Source organism: Achroia grisella, unplaced genomic scaffold (assembly GCF_030625045.1).
Source record: "Achroia grisella isolate CSIRO2021 unplaced genomic scaffold, CSIRO_AGI_Agris_v1 utg157, whole genome shotgun sequence".
Classification (NCBI taxonomy): domain Eukaryota; kingdom Metazoa; phylum Arthropoda; class Insecta; order Lepidoptera; family Pyralidae; genus Achroia; species Achroia grisella.
Genome location: NW_026712653.1, coordinates 812,744 through 828,979, shown reverse-complemented (window position 1 = coordinate 828,979; position 16,236 = coordinate 812,744). Strand labels below are relative to the sequence as shown.

At 33.0% G+C, this 16,236-nt stretch overlaps 1 protein-coding gene across 1 annotated transcript; it reads left to right on the top strand.

The window, feature by feature from the left end:
* The first annotated feature begins 404 nt into the window (after positions 1 to 404).
* On the top strand, positions 405 to 14,913 carry LOC131841016 (uncharacterized). Its single transcript, XM_059189247.1, has 3 exons — positions 405 to 502; positions 10,992 to 12,342; positions 12,802 to 14,913. The coding sequence occupies exons 1-3, from the start codon at positions 405 to 407 to the stop codon at positions 14,596 to 14,598; spliced, it is 3,246 nt and encodes a 1,081-aa protein (XP_059045230.1). The 3' UTR covers positions 14,599 to 14,913.
* Positions 14,914 to 16,236: the final 1,323 nt, after the last annotated feature.

Genomic DNA, 16,236 nt, shown 5'->3' with positions numbered 1-16,236 from the left:
AATATAACAAGTGAATATCTAAATCACATTTTTTAATTCATCTTGTTATCCACTCGGGTTGTCTACCTAAACTATATATCCAATCTATAGGACACAGTCACCTAGATACATAAAATAATAATTGCATTTAATAATGTCTAGTAAGACAAATTCAATATTGTCTACTAGGCACTGCTGTATCTAAATTATGTTATCTGTGATCTAAACTGTGTCACCCCACCTTACATTTTCCTATTTTTATTTAGTATATAAGATCATTATTTCTATGTACATATTGTCAGTTTATTATCATCTGTAATATACATCGTCTCGACCAGCAACATCATATTATTTACCCGCAATTTAATATCTTTTAATAATGCATCGCCTATAACCTTTGCAACATACTGAGAAATTGGAACAATATGGTAATCAAACGAGCGCAGGCGCCGCCCGATGCCGCCTTGCCGGCCGGCAAGAATAAAAACAAAATTAACATACTCTGTGTTTACGTTTGCCCGAGGTTTATATCTTACTAGCTTTTGCCCGTGTCTTCGCTCGCGTTAATTTATCCACTTAGGGGTGGACTTTATCAAAATTCTTTCTTAGGGGATGCCTACGACATAGTAGCTTTATGCATGCAAAGTCTCAGCCCGATCGGTTGGTCCCCGTGGCATATAACTTTCATTTTCTAAAATAAAAGTAGCCTAAGCTACTCTTTATTACATCAGCTACCTGCCAATAAAAGTCTCATCAAAATCGGTCCAGCCATTTCGGAGATTAAACGGAACAGACAGACAGACAGACAAAAATTGTAAAAAATGTTATGTTGGTGTAAATACCGTATTTATATTCATATGCATGTAGTAAAAAACGGTTATTACAATATTCAAACAGACACTCCAATTTTATTTATATGTATATATGTTATACCATTATTTGCCATAGACCCTGTTAATAATATAAATAATAAACTGTAACTCACTGCCATTCATGCGTAAATAAAATATCTCCTTTGGAAAGTTTACACTCTATCCTGAGGAGATAAAAACCATCGCTCCTAAGAATATTCTTCAATTCTTGTCCCTGAAGTCTAGGTAGCGAACTTTGAAAAAGGACGAGCACAGAGCAAGATCTATCAGGTCGCAGTGCTATAGGTCTCTCTACCACTGAGTAATAGCTAAATCCTCTCAATAAAAAAACAGAGTACATTACTGCTGACTTATGTTATCTGTGATGCTGACCATTGGATATTCCATATCCTGGAATTACCCTGAAATAATTTCAAAACATCTCTCAAATCATATTTACTGAGCAAAGCCTATTACTTACTATTACATCCTATGTGGTTGTAGCTCAATCATGCATAAATAAAATAAATAATAATAATAATAATAATCTTTATTTGTCTCAAACAAAAACTTTTTACACAATACAACTATTGCCCATAGAATAATATAATTTAAAACTATTGAATGAGTCAGAAAGGTCTATAACTCAGTGGGGGCAGTGAGTCCACCCTCTCTGCTATTCTGTTATAGCCTTTATCAGTAAAATACAATGTGAGATCAACGACGACGATAGCATATTAAGTTAAGTTTTAAATTACAACTAACAAAGTAAATATCTCCTTTGGAAAGTTTACACTCTTTCCTGAGGAGATAAAAACCATCGCTCCTAAGAATATCCTTCAATTCTTGTCCCTGACGGGTCTAGGTAGCGAACTTTGAAAAAGGGCGAGCACAATAGATCTATGTAGGTTGCAGTCCCTACTACTCCCTACTCAATAGCCCAAATCGCCCCAATAGTGGGCAAAGAGATTGTTGGTAATGTGGACACATGACCCATTACTAGCAATGTACCATGTCAGGTTGACCTCTACGCGGTTCCCCCTGGAAACTATAAATAAATAAATTCCCGGTGAATTTATCACGATGGGCTGACTGACCTGACTTCATGTTCATCTTATCATCCTCCACTGGTGCCCCGCCAGCGCAAACCGTTAGCGCAGGCGGGTGCACCATTCCATTATCATACACATAAAAAAAAATCGCCCCAATAGGGGGGAAAGGGGATTGTTAGTAATGTGAATTGATAACCCCATTGCTAACAATGTATAATATCAGTTTGACCTCCACGCGGTTCCCCCTGGAAACCATCGTGACAGATTCCTGGTGAGCTTGTCACGATGGGCTAACTGACCTGACCTCATTCTCATCTTATCATCTTCCACTGGTGCCCTGCCAGCGTAAACCGTTAGCGCAGGTGGGTGCACCATTCCTTTATCATACAAAAAAAATCGCCCCAATAAAAAAAACTCACGGCTAGTTTCTCATTAAAAGGATTCAATTGACCAGTAATATTGGTGCGTAACAAGTTGAATGCACCGCTGAACCAAATAAACATAACGATTATCGAAACGAATGTTATAAAAAAATTAAACGATCTAATATTGTGTAATATTTGACATCAAGCTTCAGTCTTCAGTGATATTGTGACGTTGGCAACATTTTTTCATGTAACTGGTCATTCTGTGATATTGTGACATTGGCTGAATGTTTTTCATGTCAAAACTGGTCAAATATGTTACTAGCTCAGATGGGCAGTCACCCATCAGCGGGTTCGATTCCTCGCACGCTACAATCAATTGTTTTCATGAGTAAGATTGTTTGTATCGATCTGGGTGTTTGTTATGTATATAATATGTATATTATGTGTGTACTTATGTTTTAGATTATTTTTATTATTAACCGGGTCTTAGCAAAGTTCAGTAGCATCAATACTCAATAAGTGTGCAGATAGATAGATAGTTATATCGTTTACTTGATTGATAAGTATAATAATATTGATATAACTATTATTTTTTATATTATTAATAGCGTTATATAACTAAAACCAACCAGCCTTTTGACTACCAACTCCATCCACTTAGTATGTTACGACATAGGCAGTTCGAAACTAGATGATTACAAGAATAATGTAATTTTAATAAACATGAGATTGGTTGGAACACACCCAACAAATCACGGACCCATAATATACACGTTCAACATATTTCGGCATTTGTATAACAAAACGAAATTCGACGAGTCGCGAGAAAGCGTATTCGTTTTGGCTGCGACATTAAAATTTCTACTCGGTTTTAACATTTTGATGTGGCCTATCGATAGGGTTGCCAACTTTTTGAACAAAAAAAAACGTGTAAACTGGTTTGGATAGGAAAAAATTAAGGAAAATAAAAGAATTTTTCAAATTCCATGTTTTTATTGCTTTAAAAAGGTATTTGTTTTTGCTTTTAACACTAGAACTGTGTGTCACAACCCACAATTGACATCTAGCATCGTTCAGTAATTATAAATCGTTAACTACTCATAATGAGTATTTTGTTTTACGCATCACATAAAGGTTGAAAATGGAGCATACTATATTTGTATATAAAAGTATAATTACCAAAAATAAAGTAGGATACGATATTATAAAGTATGGTTGGCAACCCTATCGAATCGTTCGTGATTTGATTAGCATTTAGATGCTATTCGATTTTCGAGGAGATGCTAACCCTAGAAGTTGATGATTCTCGAAGAAATTTATTGGAAAATGCCTCGATAATGCTAAGAAAAAAAAATCTAACTTTTCTAATGCTAATATCCGCAACTAACCTTTACAGCTTGAACTAAGGATAGGTGGCGAGTGCAGATGGCACTTTTACTTACTTATACAATATCTTCATAAACAATGAATATGATTATTTGACGGTAGGGAAAAAATAAAATTATAATGTAAAAATTTGACGTTCATAAGCGGCTAAAATGTCCTACATGAATAAATGATTTTTGAATTTGAATTAAAAATAGTAGCTCTTTTTAGAGCTAGAAAAAACTGTACACCTAAACCTTCCTCATTAATCATTCTGCTGATGGATTAAAATCGCATGAAAATCTGTTCAGTAGTTTTTGAGATGGCGAACATAAAGACAGGCGACTTTGTTTTATAATATGTATCATGACTACAGTTAAAACAGAGTCGCTTTCGCTGTCTGTCCGTCCCTATGTATGCTTAAATGTTTAAAACTACGCAACGGATAATGAAGCGTTTTTTTTAATAGATAGAGTGATTCAAGAGGAAGGTTTATATATATAATACTTGTACATACACCCGAGAGCAGCTAGAGCGAGTAGCTAGTAGATTAATCTATTTGGTAAAACTAAATATATATAACTCAAAGGTGACTGACATAGTGATCTATGAACGCACAGCCCAAACCACTGGTCGGATCGGGCTGAAATTTGGCATGCAGGTAGATGTTATGACGTAGGCATCCGCTAAGAAAGGATTTTGATTAATTCTACCCCCAAGGGGATAAAATAGGGGACGAAAGTTTGTATGAAACTGACAATTTTAAACCGATCGGGCTGAGACTTTGCATGCATAAATCTACTATGATGTAGACAACCCCTAAGAAAGGATTAAATAGGGGATGAAAGTTTGTATAAATATCTTCTTAGATTTTCGACTGATTGTACTGAAATCAAAGATTGGAGCTACTATGATGAAGTCGTTCGCTTAAATAGGATTTTGATGAATTCAACCCCCATGGGGATAAAATAAGGGATGATGCAGGATGTAACTGTATTAGTTTGAACCTCTCAGCACCTAATAGAACGAATAAATTAAGACGTACAAAAATTTTTAAGTTCTTTAGGCTACTTTTATTTTAGAAAAATAAAGTTTCACGCGGACGAATACGCGGGAACAGCTAGTAAATCATAAAAGTGAAAATGTAACAATTCAGGCAGAGTACTAGGAGGTAAGAGATATGCACTAGGAGAAATTTCTGATACACAATTTTTATACTATTCTTAACGACTATGATAAAGCGGACGATCGAAAGTGTTATTCCTCACCACACTATATATACATATATATGTATATATATAATCATATATGTTCGTGATGAAGTATCATTCAATCGGATATATTACGAAATCGTGTATAATTTATAGATTACATTGATGTATGTAATTTTTATTTCTTATTTATATTCGATGTACCTAATATATAACATCTATCACTTAATAGTGAAAATGAAATGCCTAAGAATATAAATGAAAGGGAATCCAATTTGCTTATTGCAATTACGTTTCTCATAATCTTTCGATTTCATTGCAATATCTTCTTAATTAACATTTGTTTAATAACCTGCATATTACTTATTCATACATATAAATAAAATTGGAGTGTCTGTTTGTAATATTGAAATAACCGTTTTTTACTACATGCATATCAATATAAATACGGTACATACATCAAAATATTTTTTTTTACAATTTTTGTCTGCCTGTCTTTCTGTTTGTTCCAGCTAATCTCTGGCTGGACCGATTTTGACGAGACTTTTTTTGGCAGATAGCTGCTGTAATAAGGAGTAACTTAGGCTGCTTTTATTTTAGAAAAATAAAGTTAAATTCCACGCGGACGAAGTCGCCTGAACAGCTAGTATTTAAATATGATTAGATTTCAATAGAATAGGATCTACCCAGTGTGCTGGTTTAGTACACAATAGTTTTAATATGTCTGAATTACAAAACTTTCTCAAAGGTCAGTTAAATTATTTATAGGGTTATATTTATGGCCCATAAATATGAAAGTATGTCTATCGTTCTATGTTTTGGCGCCATAACGGCTATAACTGTACCAACTGTGGTAAATTTTGGTATCGATAAGTTCTCGTGCTATTAATTTGAGATGAAGAAAACCAACTTTCTGTCCCGGTCAATTGATTTGTCCCGGTCGTAAGAAAGTGTGGCTCGAGCGGACGTAAAAATATTAAATGCAATAAATGCATATAAATGAATAATAATAATAATCTCAGGACAATTCACACAGCGCCATCTAGACCCAAGTTAAGAACTAAAGACTGTGCTATGGACAACTGATACAAATTCATAGAATTTTTTTCATATAAATACATACATATTATACCTAGAAAACACCCAGACCGATACAAATAATCATACGCATGAATACAAATGTTTGCACTGTGCGAGGAATCGAACCCGCGACCATCGGACATAAAGCGGTGTGCCAGACCGCTAGACCACCGAGGTCGTCATGATGTAGTAGTTTAGTATATCCTTTGGTATTTTATTGTAAATTTTGACCCATAAAAAACTCATTGACTGTCTCTAAACGATACTAATCACTACTATCACTACTGTGTCAGAGATTTCAATGGAAAAGCTGATGATTTTATACATTATACATAACTAGCTTTTGCCCGCGGGTTAGCTCGCTTATCCCCTTAGGGGTGGAAATTATCAAAATCCTTTCCTAGAGGATGCCTACGTCATAACATCTACCTGCATGCCAAATTTTAGCCCGATCCGTCCAGTGGTTTGGGCTGTGCGTTGATAGATCACTATGTCAGTCACCTTTGAGTTATATATATTTAGGTTATTGTTGTAAATTGTGGGCTCATTTAGCGGAAGCTATTAACTATATATCATTAGAATAGAATAGAATAGAAAATAATTGATTCAAATAAATTTAAATAATCATAACAATTTTTTTTATAAACCGCTCATTCGGAAACTGACTCATCACGAGCGAGAAACTTGTGTGTTGCTCTTTTAAATAATCCTTGTAAGTTCACATTTTACAAGTCGAAACGTGTGAATACAAACTGCCAACCAGCACTAATTTATTAGGCTGAAATATAAAAACACAATAAGATTAAATCAGTCGTAGTCATAAGAGCAGACCAGTCCCTACAAGCAGTACGTTCACGAGTATGACGGATGAGCCAGCTATCACTGCACTCGACCATATTTTAGGGCGATATATATGAAATATGGATCATCTGGAGTGGAGCTCTTGCCACTTTCCACGATCTTCCATCATACTCATTAAATCTTAACACGTCATGATTCCAATTCTACTATATATGTGGTAATAAAATATCGTAGCATTTAAAGGTACGGTATTATATGAAAATTTCCCCTTATAAAAAAAAGGTATGTTGAGGCTGATATCTATGAATGGATGCTGCTTGTAGAGAGTGGTCTGCTCTGATAAATATAACAGATTTATTTTATTACTCAAGTAGGTATTGTATTTATTTACATTTGTCCATCTTGCTGTTTGTTATTTACACAAAATGCTGAACAACATTTATTTAAAAGAGCAACACGCAAGATCCTTGCTCGGTGCGAATGAACGGTAGAATTATTACACTATTCAACGAGACATTAGACTATTCAAAAGAGCTTCAAAAGAGCTATATATATATACACTAGCTGTACCCGCGACTTCGTCCGCGTAAATAATGAAAAAATATTTAACTCAATTAACACAATATAAGTCAAATAAATAAGTTTCATCATTTTAGCTTAAAAAATGATAAAAAATAAAAATAAATATTTAATCAATAGGCTAAAAAATAAATTTCAAGCTCCTAGCTTTAAACATGACGATACATCTATATAACCTTGGATCTACTCTTTCAATCCTCTTGCAACCCTTTTTCACATTAAAAAGTAACCTATGTCCTTTCTCAGGATCTAGTCTATCTATGTCTGTTTCAAATTTCAATTTAAATCGGTTCAGTATTTTTGGCGTGTAAGTGAGACAAACAGACAAAGTTACTTTCACATATATAATATCAGTAAGGTATTTAATAAACTAACCCTAAAAAGACAAAGAAAAAAGTTTAATCGTTCTAGCTTCCACAACCACACAAACAGCAAATTTCCACAATAACTTTCATTCCCTATTTTATTTTACTACCCCCCTCCCCCTAAGAGTAAAAATTTTACAAACATTGAATGTCATATTTATTGATATTTAAACAACAGCCTAAAAATGAGTCTCAAACTTCTAGTTTTAAAAAATGACGATTCTTCCATACAGCGTACCATTGCAACCCCCTTACAACCCTTTTTTCACATTCAAAAGTACCTTATATTCTTTGTCCGGGTATAAACTAACTGTGTACCAAATTTCATTTAAATTTTTATTTTGTTTTGGAGCGTAAGACTGACAGAAAGACAAACAGAGTTACTTTCACAGTTATAACATTAGTGGGGTATTTAAAAATCTACCCCAAAAGAACCAATGAAAATAGTTTCATCGTTCTAGTTTCAAAAATGACGATTTTACATAAAAACTTGCATCCCCTATTTTATTTTACCCCCTTAAGGGTAATTTTTTTACAAACAATGAATGTCATATATATTTATATTTAATCAACAACCTCAAAAATAATTTTCAAGCTTCTAGCTTCAAAAATGACGATTTTACATAAAAACTTGCATCCCCTATTTAATTTACCCCCTTAAGGGTATTTTTTTTACAAACAATGAATGTCATATGTATTTATATTTAATCAACAGTCTCAACAATAAGATTCAAGCTTCTAGCTTCAAAATTGACGTGTTTACATAAAAACTTGCATCCCCTATTTTATTTTACCCCTTAAGGGTAATTTTTTTACAAACAATGAATGTCATATGTATTTATATTTAATCAACAGTCTCAACAATAAGATTCAAGCTTCTAGCTTCAAAAATGACGTGTTTACATAAAAACTTGCATCCCCTATTTTATTTTACCCCCTTAAGGGTAATTTTTTTACAAACAATGAATGTCATAATTATTTATATTTAATCAACAGTCTCAACAATAAGATTCAAGCTTCTAGCTTCAAAAATGACGTGTTTACATAAAAACTTGCATCCCCTATTTTATTTTACCCCCTTAAGTGTAATTTTTTACAAACATTGAATGTCATTTTTATTTATATTTAATCAACAGTCTCAAAAATAAGTTTCAAGCTTCTAGCTTCAAAAATGACGATTCTTCCATACAATCTTTCATCCCCCCTTTTAACCTCTTACAACCCTTTTTTCGCATTAAAAAGTAGCCTATGTCCGTTCTCAGGGTCTAGACTATCTGTATACCAAATTTCATTCAAATCGGTTCAGTAGTTTTGGCGTGAAAGCGAGACAGACAGACAGAGTTACTTTCACATTTATAATATTAGTTTTTGTCGCAGCACAAAAATATATTTTTATCGTTTCCGTACAAATAATAATTTTACAGTATTAATCTACAAACCAACATTTTGTTTCTTACAATCAGCTAAATAATTTTAATAGTACCATAATATATGGCACAATGAAAAGGTCATTTATTTTATAAAAAAGACAGTTAGTTTTTATTTTAGTGAAAAATAAGAAAATTCTATTTTGATACAACAACCATATATTTATTAATACCTATACTTTATTAGTTTTGTGTTAATGCTTTTTAAATAAACATCCACACATTATTTCTGTATAAGCTACAAAAATGGGTAAATAATTTAATTTCGGATAGTGCCACACCAAAACATTCTTTAAAAAATGTAAATAATAAAATGTGAAGAAATTGTGATTGTTATTAAGTTTTTTTTTAATAAGTTCGTCAGAACAGAGAAACAACATTTGACATTTATTATTATTTGACATTTGACATTGACTTTAATTTTTGTAATTTATATTGTAAAACTTTAAGTTGGGCTAAACTGGGCTTGTATCCAGAGCCGTAAAACAAATTAATAAAAAAAATCGCCAAATTTGTCTCGCAATCGGCCAATTTCAGGTTTAAAGAAAAAACACATACACACGATATACGATTTTATCATAAAAAAGTGTCCAAAAACAATTTTTTCACTAAACGTCAACGTCATGTTTCCGGCAAGATCTTTCGTTTTACATTATGTTATCTGTGGTTTTGTTCTCTGTGATGGATACCTAATTGGCGCAAACGCACGCGATGTGTTGATTGGTTGTTAGCTAGTGAAATGAAAAGATGACGAATAAGGATTCAACCGCATAAAGATAACCTTGTATTTCCATTTTGAACCCCTTACAACCCTTTTTACGCATTAAAAAGTAGCCTATGTCCTTCCTCTGCGTCTAGACTATCTGCGTACTAAATTTCATTTAAATCGGTTCAGTAGTTTTGGCGTGAAAGCGAGACAGACAGACAGACAGACAGACAGAGTTACTTTCGCATTTATAATATTAGTTAGGATATCGTCGATAAAATAGAAAAAGGACATTTTTCAAAATTATAAGATAGAATTGCCTCCTTTTATATAAGTCAATTAAATTAACCACGCCGTCTTAATCATTATCTAAATACATTTAAAATGATATATAATACTTCTGTGTAAATTTAAACTTAAAAAAGAAAATAATGATTTAAATAAATTTAAAATCTTTATATGCTTGTCTTGTAAAAAACATACATTTTGAATACTGTCATTTTTCTATTTAGCCGACGATATATTCATATATTAAAAAAAACTACTGTTAAAACTTTAAACGATAAAAAATATTTATATAAATTTATAAACTTTAAATGCCTGTCTTGTAAAAAATATACATTTTGAATACTGCCATTTTTTTTATTTAACCGACAATATATTCATATATTTAAGAAAAACTACTGTTAAAACTTCGTTCTAAAAAAAAAATTTTAATAAATTTAAAAACTTTATATGCTTCTCTTGTAAAAAATATACATTTTGAATACTGCCATTTTTCTATTTAACCGTCGCACAATATATTTGTGTGACGTTTACTTCTATTTCTGTTTACCATATTACATTTATGAGAATTTTCTACAAGTAACTTAACTTCCTTCGTGGAAATTAGCGGAAGTTAAAACAATTGTACATTAATATATTAATAAGTTAATAACACATCCAATTACGTAAGATATAATAACAGGGTTTTTATAAACAACTCGTAGTACCTGCATGTTTGTAATAACAATCTGATTCATTACGTAGGTGCGTTTGTTTTAAAAATAATCCATTGTCTACTGTAGTAAATTGTTCCCAATATTGAGATGATAAAATCAATTATGAATACTCGTACAACACTACTCAAACTAAACCAACGCTACGAGATACTAATCCGTTGAAGGTAAATGAAAGGGTTTATTAAGATAAACATGTTTTGTTTCAGGTCGTTCGTGTTTTTATCAATAGTTGCCATATCTATGCTAGAATCTAGTGCGTTCACTATACGTCGTATGAAAGACGTAACTGTGAAACTCGAGCAAGATCTAGTCGGAGAGGGAAGTTCGCTGGTGGACGTGAAAGAGGAGTTGCCTAAAGCAAACAATATTAAAGTCATTGATTTACAAAATACTTCATTAGAGAAAATAGTTCCCGGAAAGACAACAGCCAAAGTGTATGAAATAAAAGGAGACTATCCAGGTAAAGATGAGAAAATTGAATTAACTACGGCCTACATAGTTTTGAAAACTGATGATGGTTATTTAAAAATAACTGGCCTACCGGTTTATACAAGTTCTGTAAATGAAGATACTTCATCCATCGCAATTACCTATGTACCAGATAAGAATGAAGAAGTTTTAAGACAACGAAGACAGAAAAGTGGAGAGAATGAAATCACTACTGCAACAAATGCCTTTACTACGTCTGGTGGTAATGATGAGGCTGTGTCGACGCAACCTTCAGAGACGTCGCAACAGATATCAACAGCGGAAATCAGAAATATTTTAAGCGACATCATATCACAGGAAGTCACAACTGTGGAAATTCCTTCAGAAATTGCCACAGCTGTTACCGATTATACAAGTGGTGTACCTACCATAGAATCGAAATCTACCAGGCGTAATAATTCCAGTAGTATTAATTTGTCACAAGCCACGGGAAACACAGCAAATATCAAATTACCTACTACTTCAATAATTAATTCAAGTAGTAGAACAATAGATAAATTAAATAGTACAGGTTTTGATGAGCCTATTTGGAAAAAATATAATACAATCAACAGAAAACCTGAAGAAATAGTTACAGATAGTATAATAGCCACCCATGAGAACATCGAAGGAACAACTAAAGAAGATGCACCGGCTCGCGTTACTTTAGAGAAAGTATTGAACGAGACTCCAATATCGTCACTGGAAGCCCTTAAGGAAGAAATGCTGTCGAATACCAATACATACAAGAGTATCCAAATGCAGACAGACACATATGCTACATCTACAATGCAACCAGCCTTTAGCGATGTCTACATAAGTGAAAGTGATAAATTGACTTCATCTCTAGAAACTAAGAGAACTTCACCGAGAATTCGACACTCGTCGTCAAAAAGAGCTGGTTTTCTAGATTATTCGGCAAAACCAATTGCAGATAATATAGCAGAAGAGGCAACAACAATAATAGATAATTACGACACTACCAGCATAACTGGTAATGAGAATTTGAGCACAACATTTGAATTTGAAGTACAAGATAGTGATAGTGTATTGGACAGCAAAAAAGAAGCGGAATCGCAAAGACAATTGGTAAGAATATTCTTATTACTAACATAGATAGGAATTACACATTAATTATCTGAAGTTAAATACTGGTTGACGTTTTTGTATTATTGGACATGATCTTTTCAAAAGGTTTTGGTCAATATAATAAACCCAGAAAGTTGATGTAATTAACAAAACAAAACATAGAATTGTTAATTAGGCTAGGTTTATTTCTTCTTATGACTTGATTCGAATGAATAAATATAAATGTATTCATGTTATATATCCTTGGGAGACATTTGAAATACTTCACGAGAATCTGAAAGACAAATAATGACCATTTCAGTAAACACCGCAAAATTGGCGACGTGTCTATATCAGAATATGTTATATGTCAAATATTTAAAATTTATAAAAAACAAGTCACAATACGAGTAATAAAAACATGTAATGAAATTGTAATTGAATCAGACATTTTCATAATAAGATATTTTATTATTTCAGGCGGAGGACGCAATAAAGGAAGAACTCCTGAAAGAAGAATTGCTTAGTGATAATGAAGAATATGCTAAGAGATACCGCCTCGAAGCTGGGGCTACTATCAATCGTACAACAGATATACTAACATTACCGAAAACAAATCAACAGATATTTGACGACAATTTAAGTGTAAAACCAATAAACTATGAAAAAGTAAAAAATCCTGTTAAGTACACAGTAAGTCCTAATTATAAACCATTAAAAAAAATAGAAGTACAATCACAAAAGCCTGTCTTAAGAGATCCTGACGATAATAGCTGGAGAAACGAGAGCATCAGTAGTTTAGGTATAGTATTTAAACCAAAAGCAGCCTCGAAAAATTATACTGAAGTTTTGAGAAATAAAACAGAAGCTTTGTTAAGTGGTTCTTTGATCAACGATAATAAGAATGATGTCCCTGATTTAAAAGAACGCTTGGAAAAAATAACTGAAGTCAGAAAGTCAAAGAAGAAGAAGGTCATAGATAAATTTGGTGAGCCAGTCTACAGTGATTACGACGAGGCTGTGTATTCTGTAGAATCTATAAGTCCCAATACGCCACCTTTAGAAACTACATCTGTTTATAAATCTGTGGCACAAAATATTATAGGAACTCTGCAAAGTACACCTTCAGTTGAGCCTGAACTTACAACATACACTAGTAATCCAGACCAACTCTATATCAGAAAGGATATAAATAAAGAATTAGATGGCATAACTACAGAAAAACCAAAGAAATATAATAGCGTCCTTGAATACTATGACACAACCGATGAATATGACGTTGACTATTTAAATCTTGCCAAATTAGATTTAAAGAAATATACACCAGGTGTCCTAAATAAGGAAACACCTATTTCTACTGTACCATCATCGGGGTCCTCGAAACCGGCCATCAATACTTTTCCTGAAAGAAAACCTACCATTCAATATTTCCCACCACGTGTTACGCAAAAAGTTAACTTTAATGAATACAACGAAGATTTCCAAAGGAAAGTGAATTCATATCCACACAACATACCTAAGAATAATGTTGGCCTCACATTCACCACGATACCTACTCAGTCCGTACCACGAAACAACTATGACCAGTATAATAAGAAGAATACAATTATACCATCGAATTACAACTCGCGCTCAAAACCGGCTACTATTGAAAAGAATGTACATACATCTAACGACCAGCGAGTACCGGGGGCACTGATGCAAAACAACGGATACGCAGTGGACACCGGAACTTACGACAGAGGCTCCTATGTTATTAGACATTACAAAGACTTCATAGATGAGGCTTCGAGAGACAACGATTACGATAGAAACGCTGAATATATCCCATACACAGAAGCCCCTCTCAGAGGCGTGACTTTAAATAATGTAGCTACATTAAAGGATAGGCCCAATGTGGATGCTGGTTATGATTACGAAACGCAGTTCCGCAAGGATATATTAAATAGATTTGTCGATAATTTCAACCAAAACAACGAGCGGTTCAAGGTCGATTTCCCGATATTATACAACAATAGTGTACTACACAGGAAGACGGACGAAAGCGGCAAGGTTCTAGCGACTTCGACCGCATTCATGAAGAGACTGTATGGAGAGGGTAATACTGCAACAAAGGCCAACAATTACGTGGTACGGGGGAGGCCTTGCGAGAATTGCGACAATATTACCGTAGAGTTGTCGCCGGCGTACGAACTGCATTATTATGTACCTGAGCAGGAAGAAAGGGAAGAGGCGGAGCCTCGATCGGTCACTTTGGCGTACAGATATACATTATGAAAGTAATTGTGGTTCTAGACTACGGATAGTTCGACTTTCGACCGCCAGTAACTATGTAGCTATTATATAAAATAGTCGAGCTATCGAAATAAGCACTAATTTGAATATATCGATAGGTAGTTAATATGTTTGGGCGGATTTTCTCCAGTAGAAACGTGCTATCAGTTTAAAAGTATTAAGTTGTAAATAATTAAATAAATAATTGTAAATACTTATGTACCTAACTTAATTAGTTTAGAGTGCGTTTAGATATGGGTATTTCAGTCGTACCGTACTTGTAGATTATAATGATAAATTACCAGGTCAGTAGCTGCCCCCGCGATTTCACCTTCATGAAATTTATAACCTATGTGTTTTGTTGTATAAGCTATATTATTGTAAAGTTTCATTAAAATTCATTCAGTAGTTTTGCGTGAAAGAGCAATAGACATCTATTCATTTATACTAACAAACTTTCGCGTTTATAATATTAGTAAGATAAGATATAGTCTATGTACATAACCACTTATGAACGTATTTTTTTTTTACAAATCTGTCGTCTATTAATGTAAATCAGTAATTATGAATATATTTAATTTATTCAATAAAATAAATATAATATATTGAATATCCCGTGTATGATCCACTAGTGCAGGGTAGCCTTTATTATCAACGTGCCATTTTTCAAAAAATGTTTAATGGGGTCATTGACGTACCATCAAATAATTTTGAGTTTCTGATTATTTGGAAAATAATAATAATAAATACTATCAAAACTCTCTATGAAATAAAATAACCAAAAGAGGCACATTTTGGATTGTTTTCATTACATGAATAAATTAAATTACTGTGACTTCTGTTGCTGCAGATTAGATGACAAATAATTTATGTCACAGTTGTACGATGTTACTTTTAGCAAAATGCATGCTGAACTGGATTCATCTGTCAAACGGTTTCTAATCGAGTTTTCAATGTTATTCATCTCTGAAAATAATGACTGGCAGGCATAGGTAGGTGAAAATATTGTTAAAATAATATGAGCCAGCTTCTTCAAACAGTTTTATGATCGACGACGTGCCCAAATTATTGTGTCGCGTGTCATCAATGGCACGCGTGCCATTGGTTCGCCTACCCTGCACTAGTGCATCCAAATTTGTCATTTGCAATTGTACGTTCACTGAATAATGTGTAATGCAATTTTATTTATTTTCAATATCATTTCAATAATTTATTTTTTCTCTACATTGTCGATCGAATTTCGGAGTGACGTGTTTGTACGTAATCGTTATTTATATCTAGTTATAGGATGCTAATAAAACTCATATATTTATAAATATTTATATAAAATTCATGCTTATAATTACATATAATGTTTTCTTTATATGTAGAATATATTGTAATCTTTGATGGTTTCTCTTCTTCGATGAAAATATCTAATAGGCATTCAATGTTTGAAGTTGGTATCAACTATATTTAGATATTTAATAATTATATAACCGAAACGATTAGAAATAAGTTCATTTACCAAAGATATGGTCATTAACGTGTTTGTCTGATTATCAGATTCCAAAAGGATTGAAACATTATTTGGACCGAAAAAAAATTAACATTAGTTACAATTTTTTAGGAGAAAGAATGTTTTTTACTTTTATTTACTTC

Bases quoted from the DNA above. Each gene is read 5' to 3' on its own strand.
- LOC131841016 (XM_059189247.1), top strand. From the start codon at position 405: ATGGTAATCAAACGAGCGCAGGCGCCGCCCGATGCCGCCTTGCCGGCC. The intron at 503-10,991 runs GTTTATATCTTA...GTTTTGTTTCAG, and splicing joins TGTGTTTACGTTTGCCCGAG to GTCGTTCGTGTTTTTATCAA. The intron at 12,343-12,801 runs GTAAGAATATTC...TTATTATTTCAG, and splicing joins CGGAATCGCAAAGACAATTG to GCGGAGGACGCAATAAAGGA.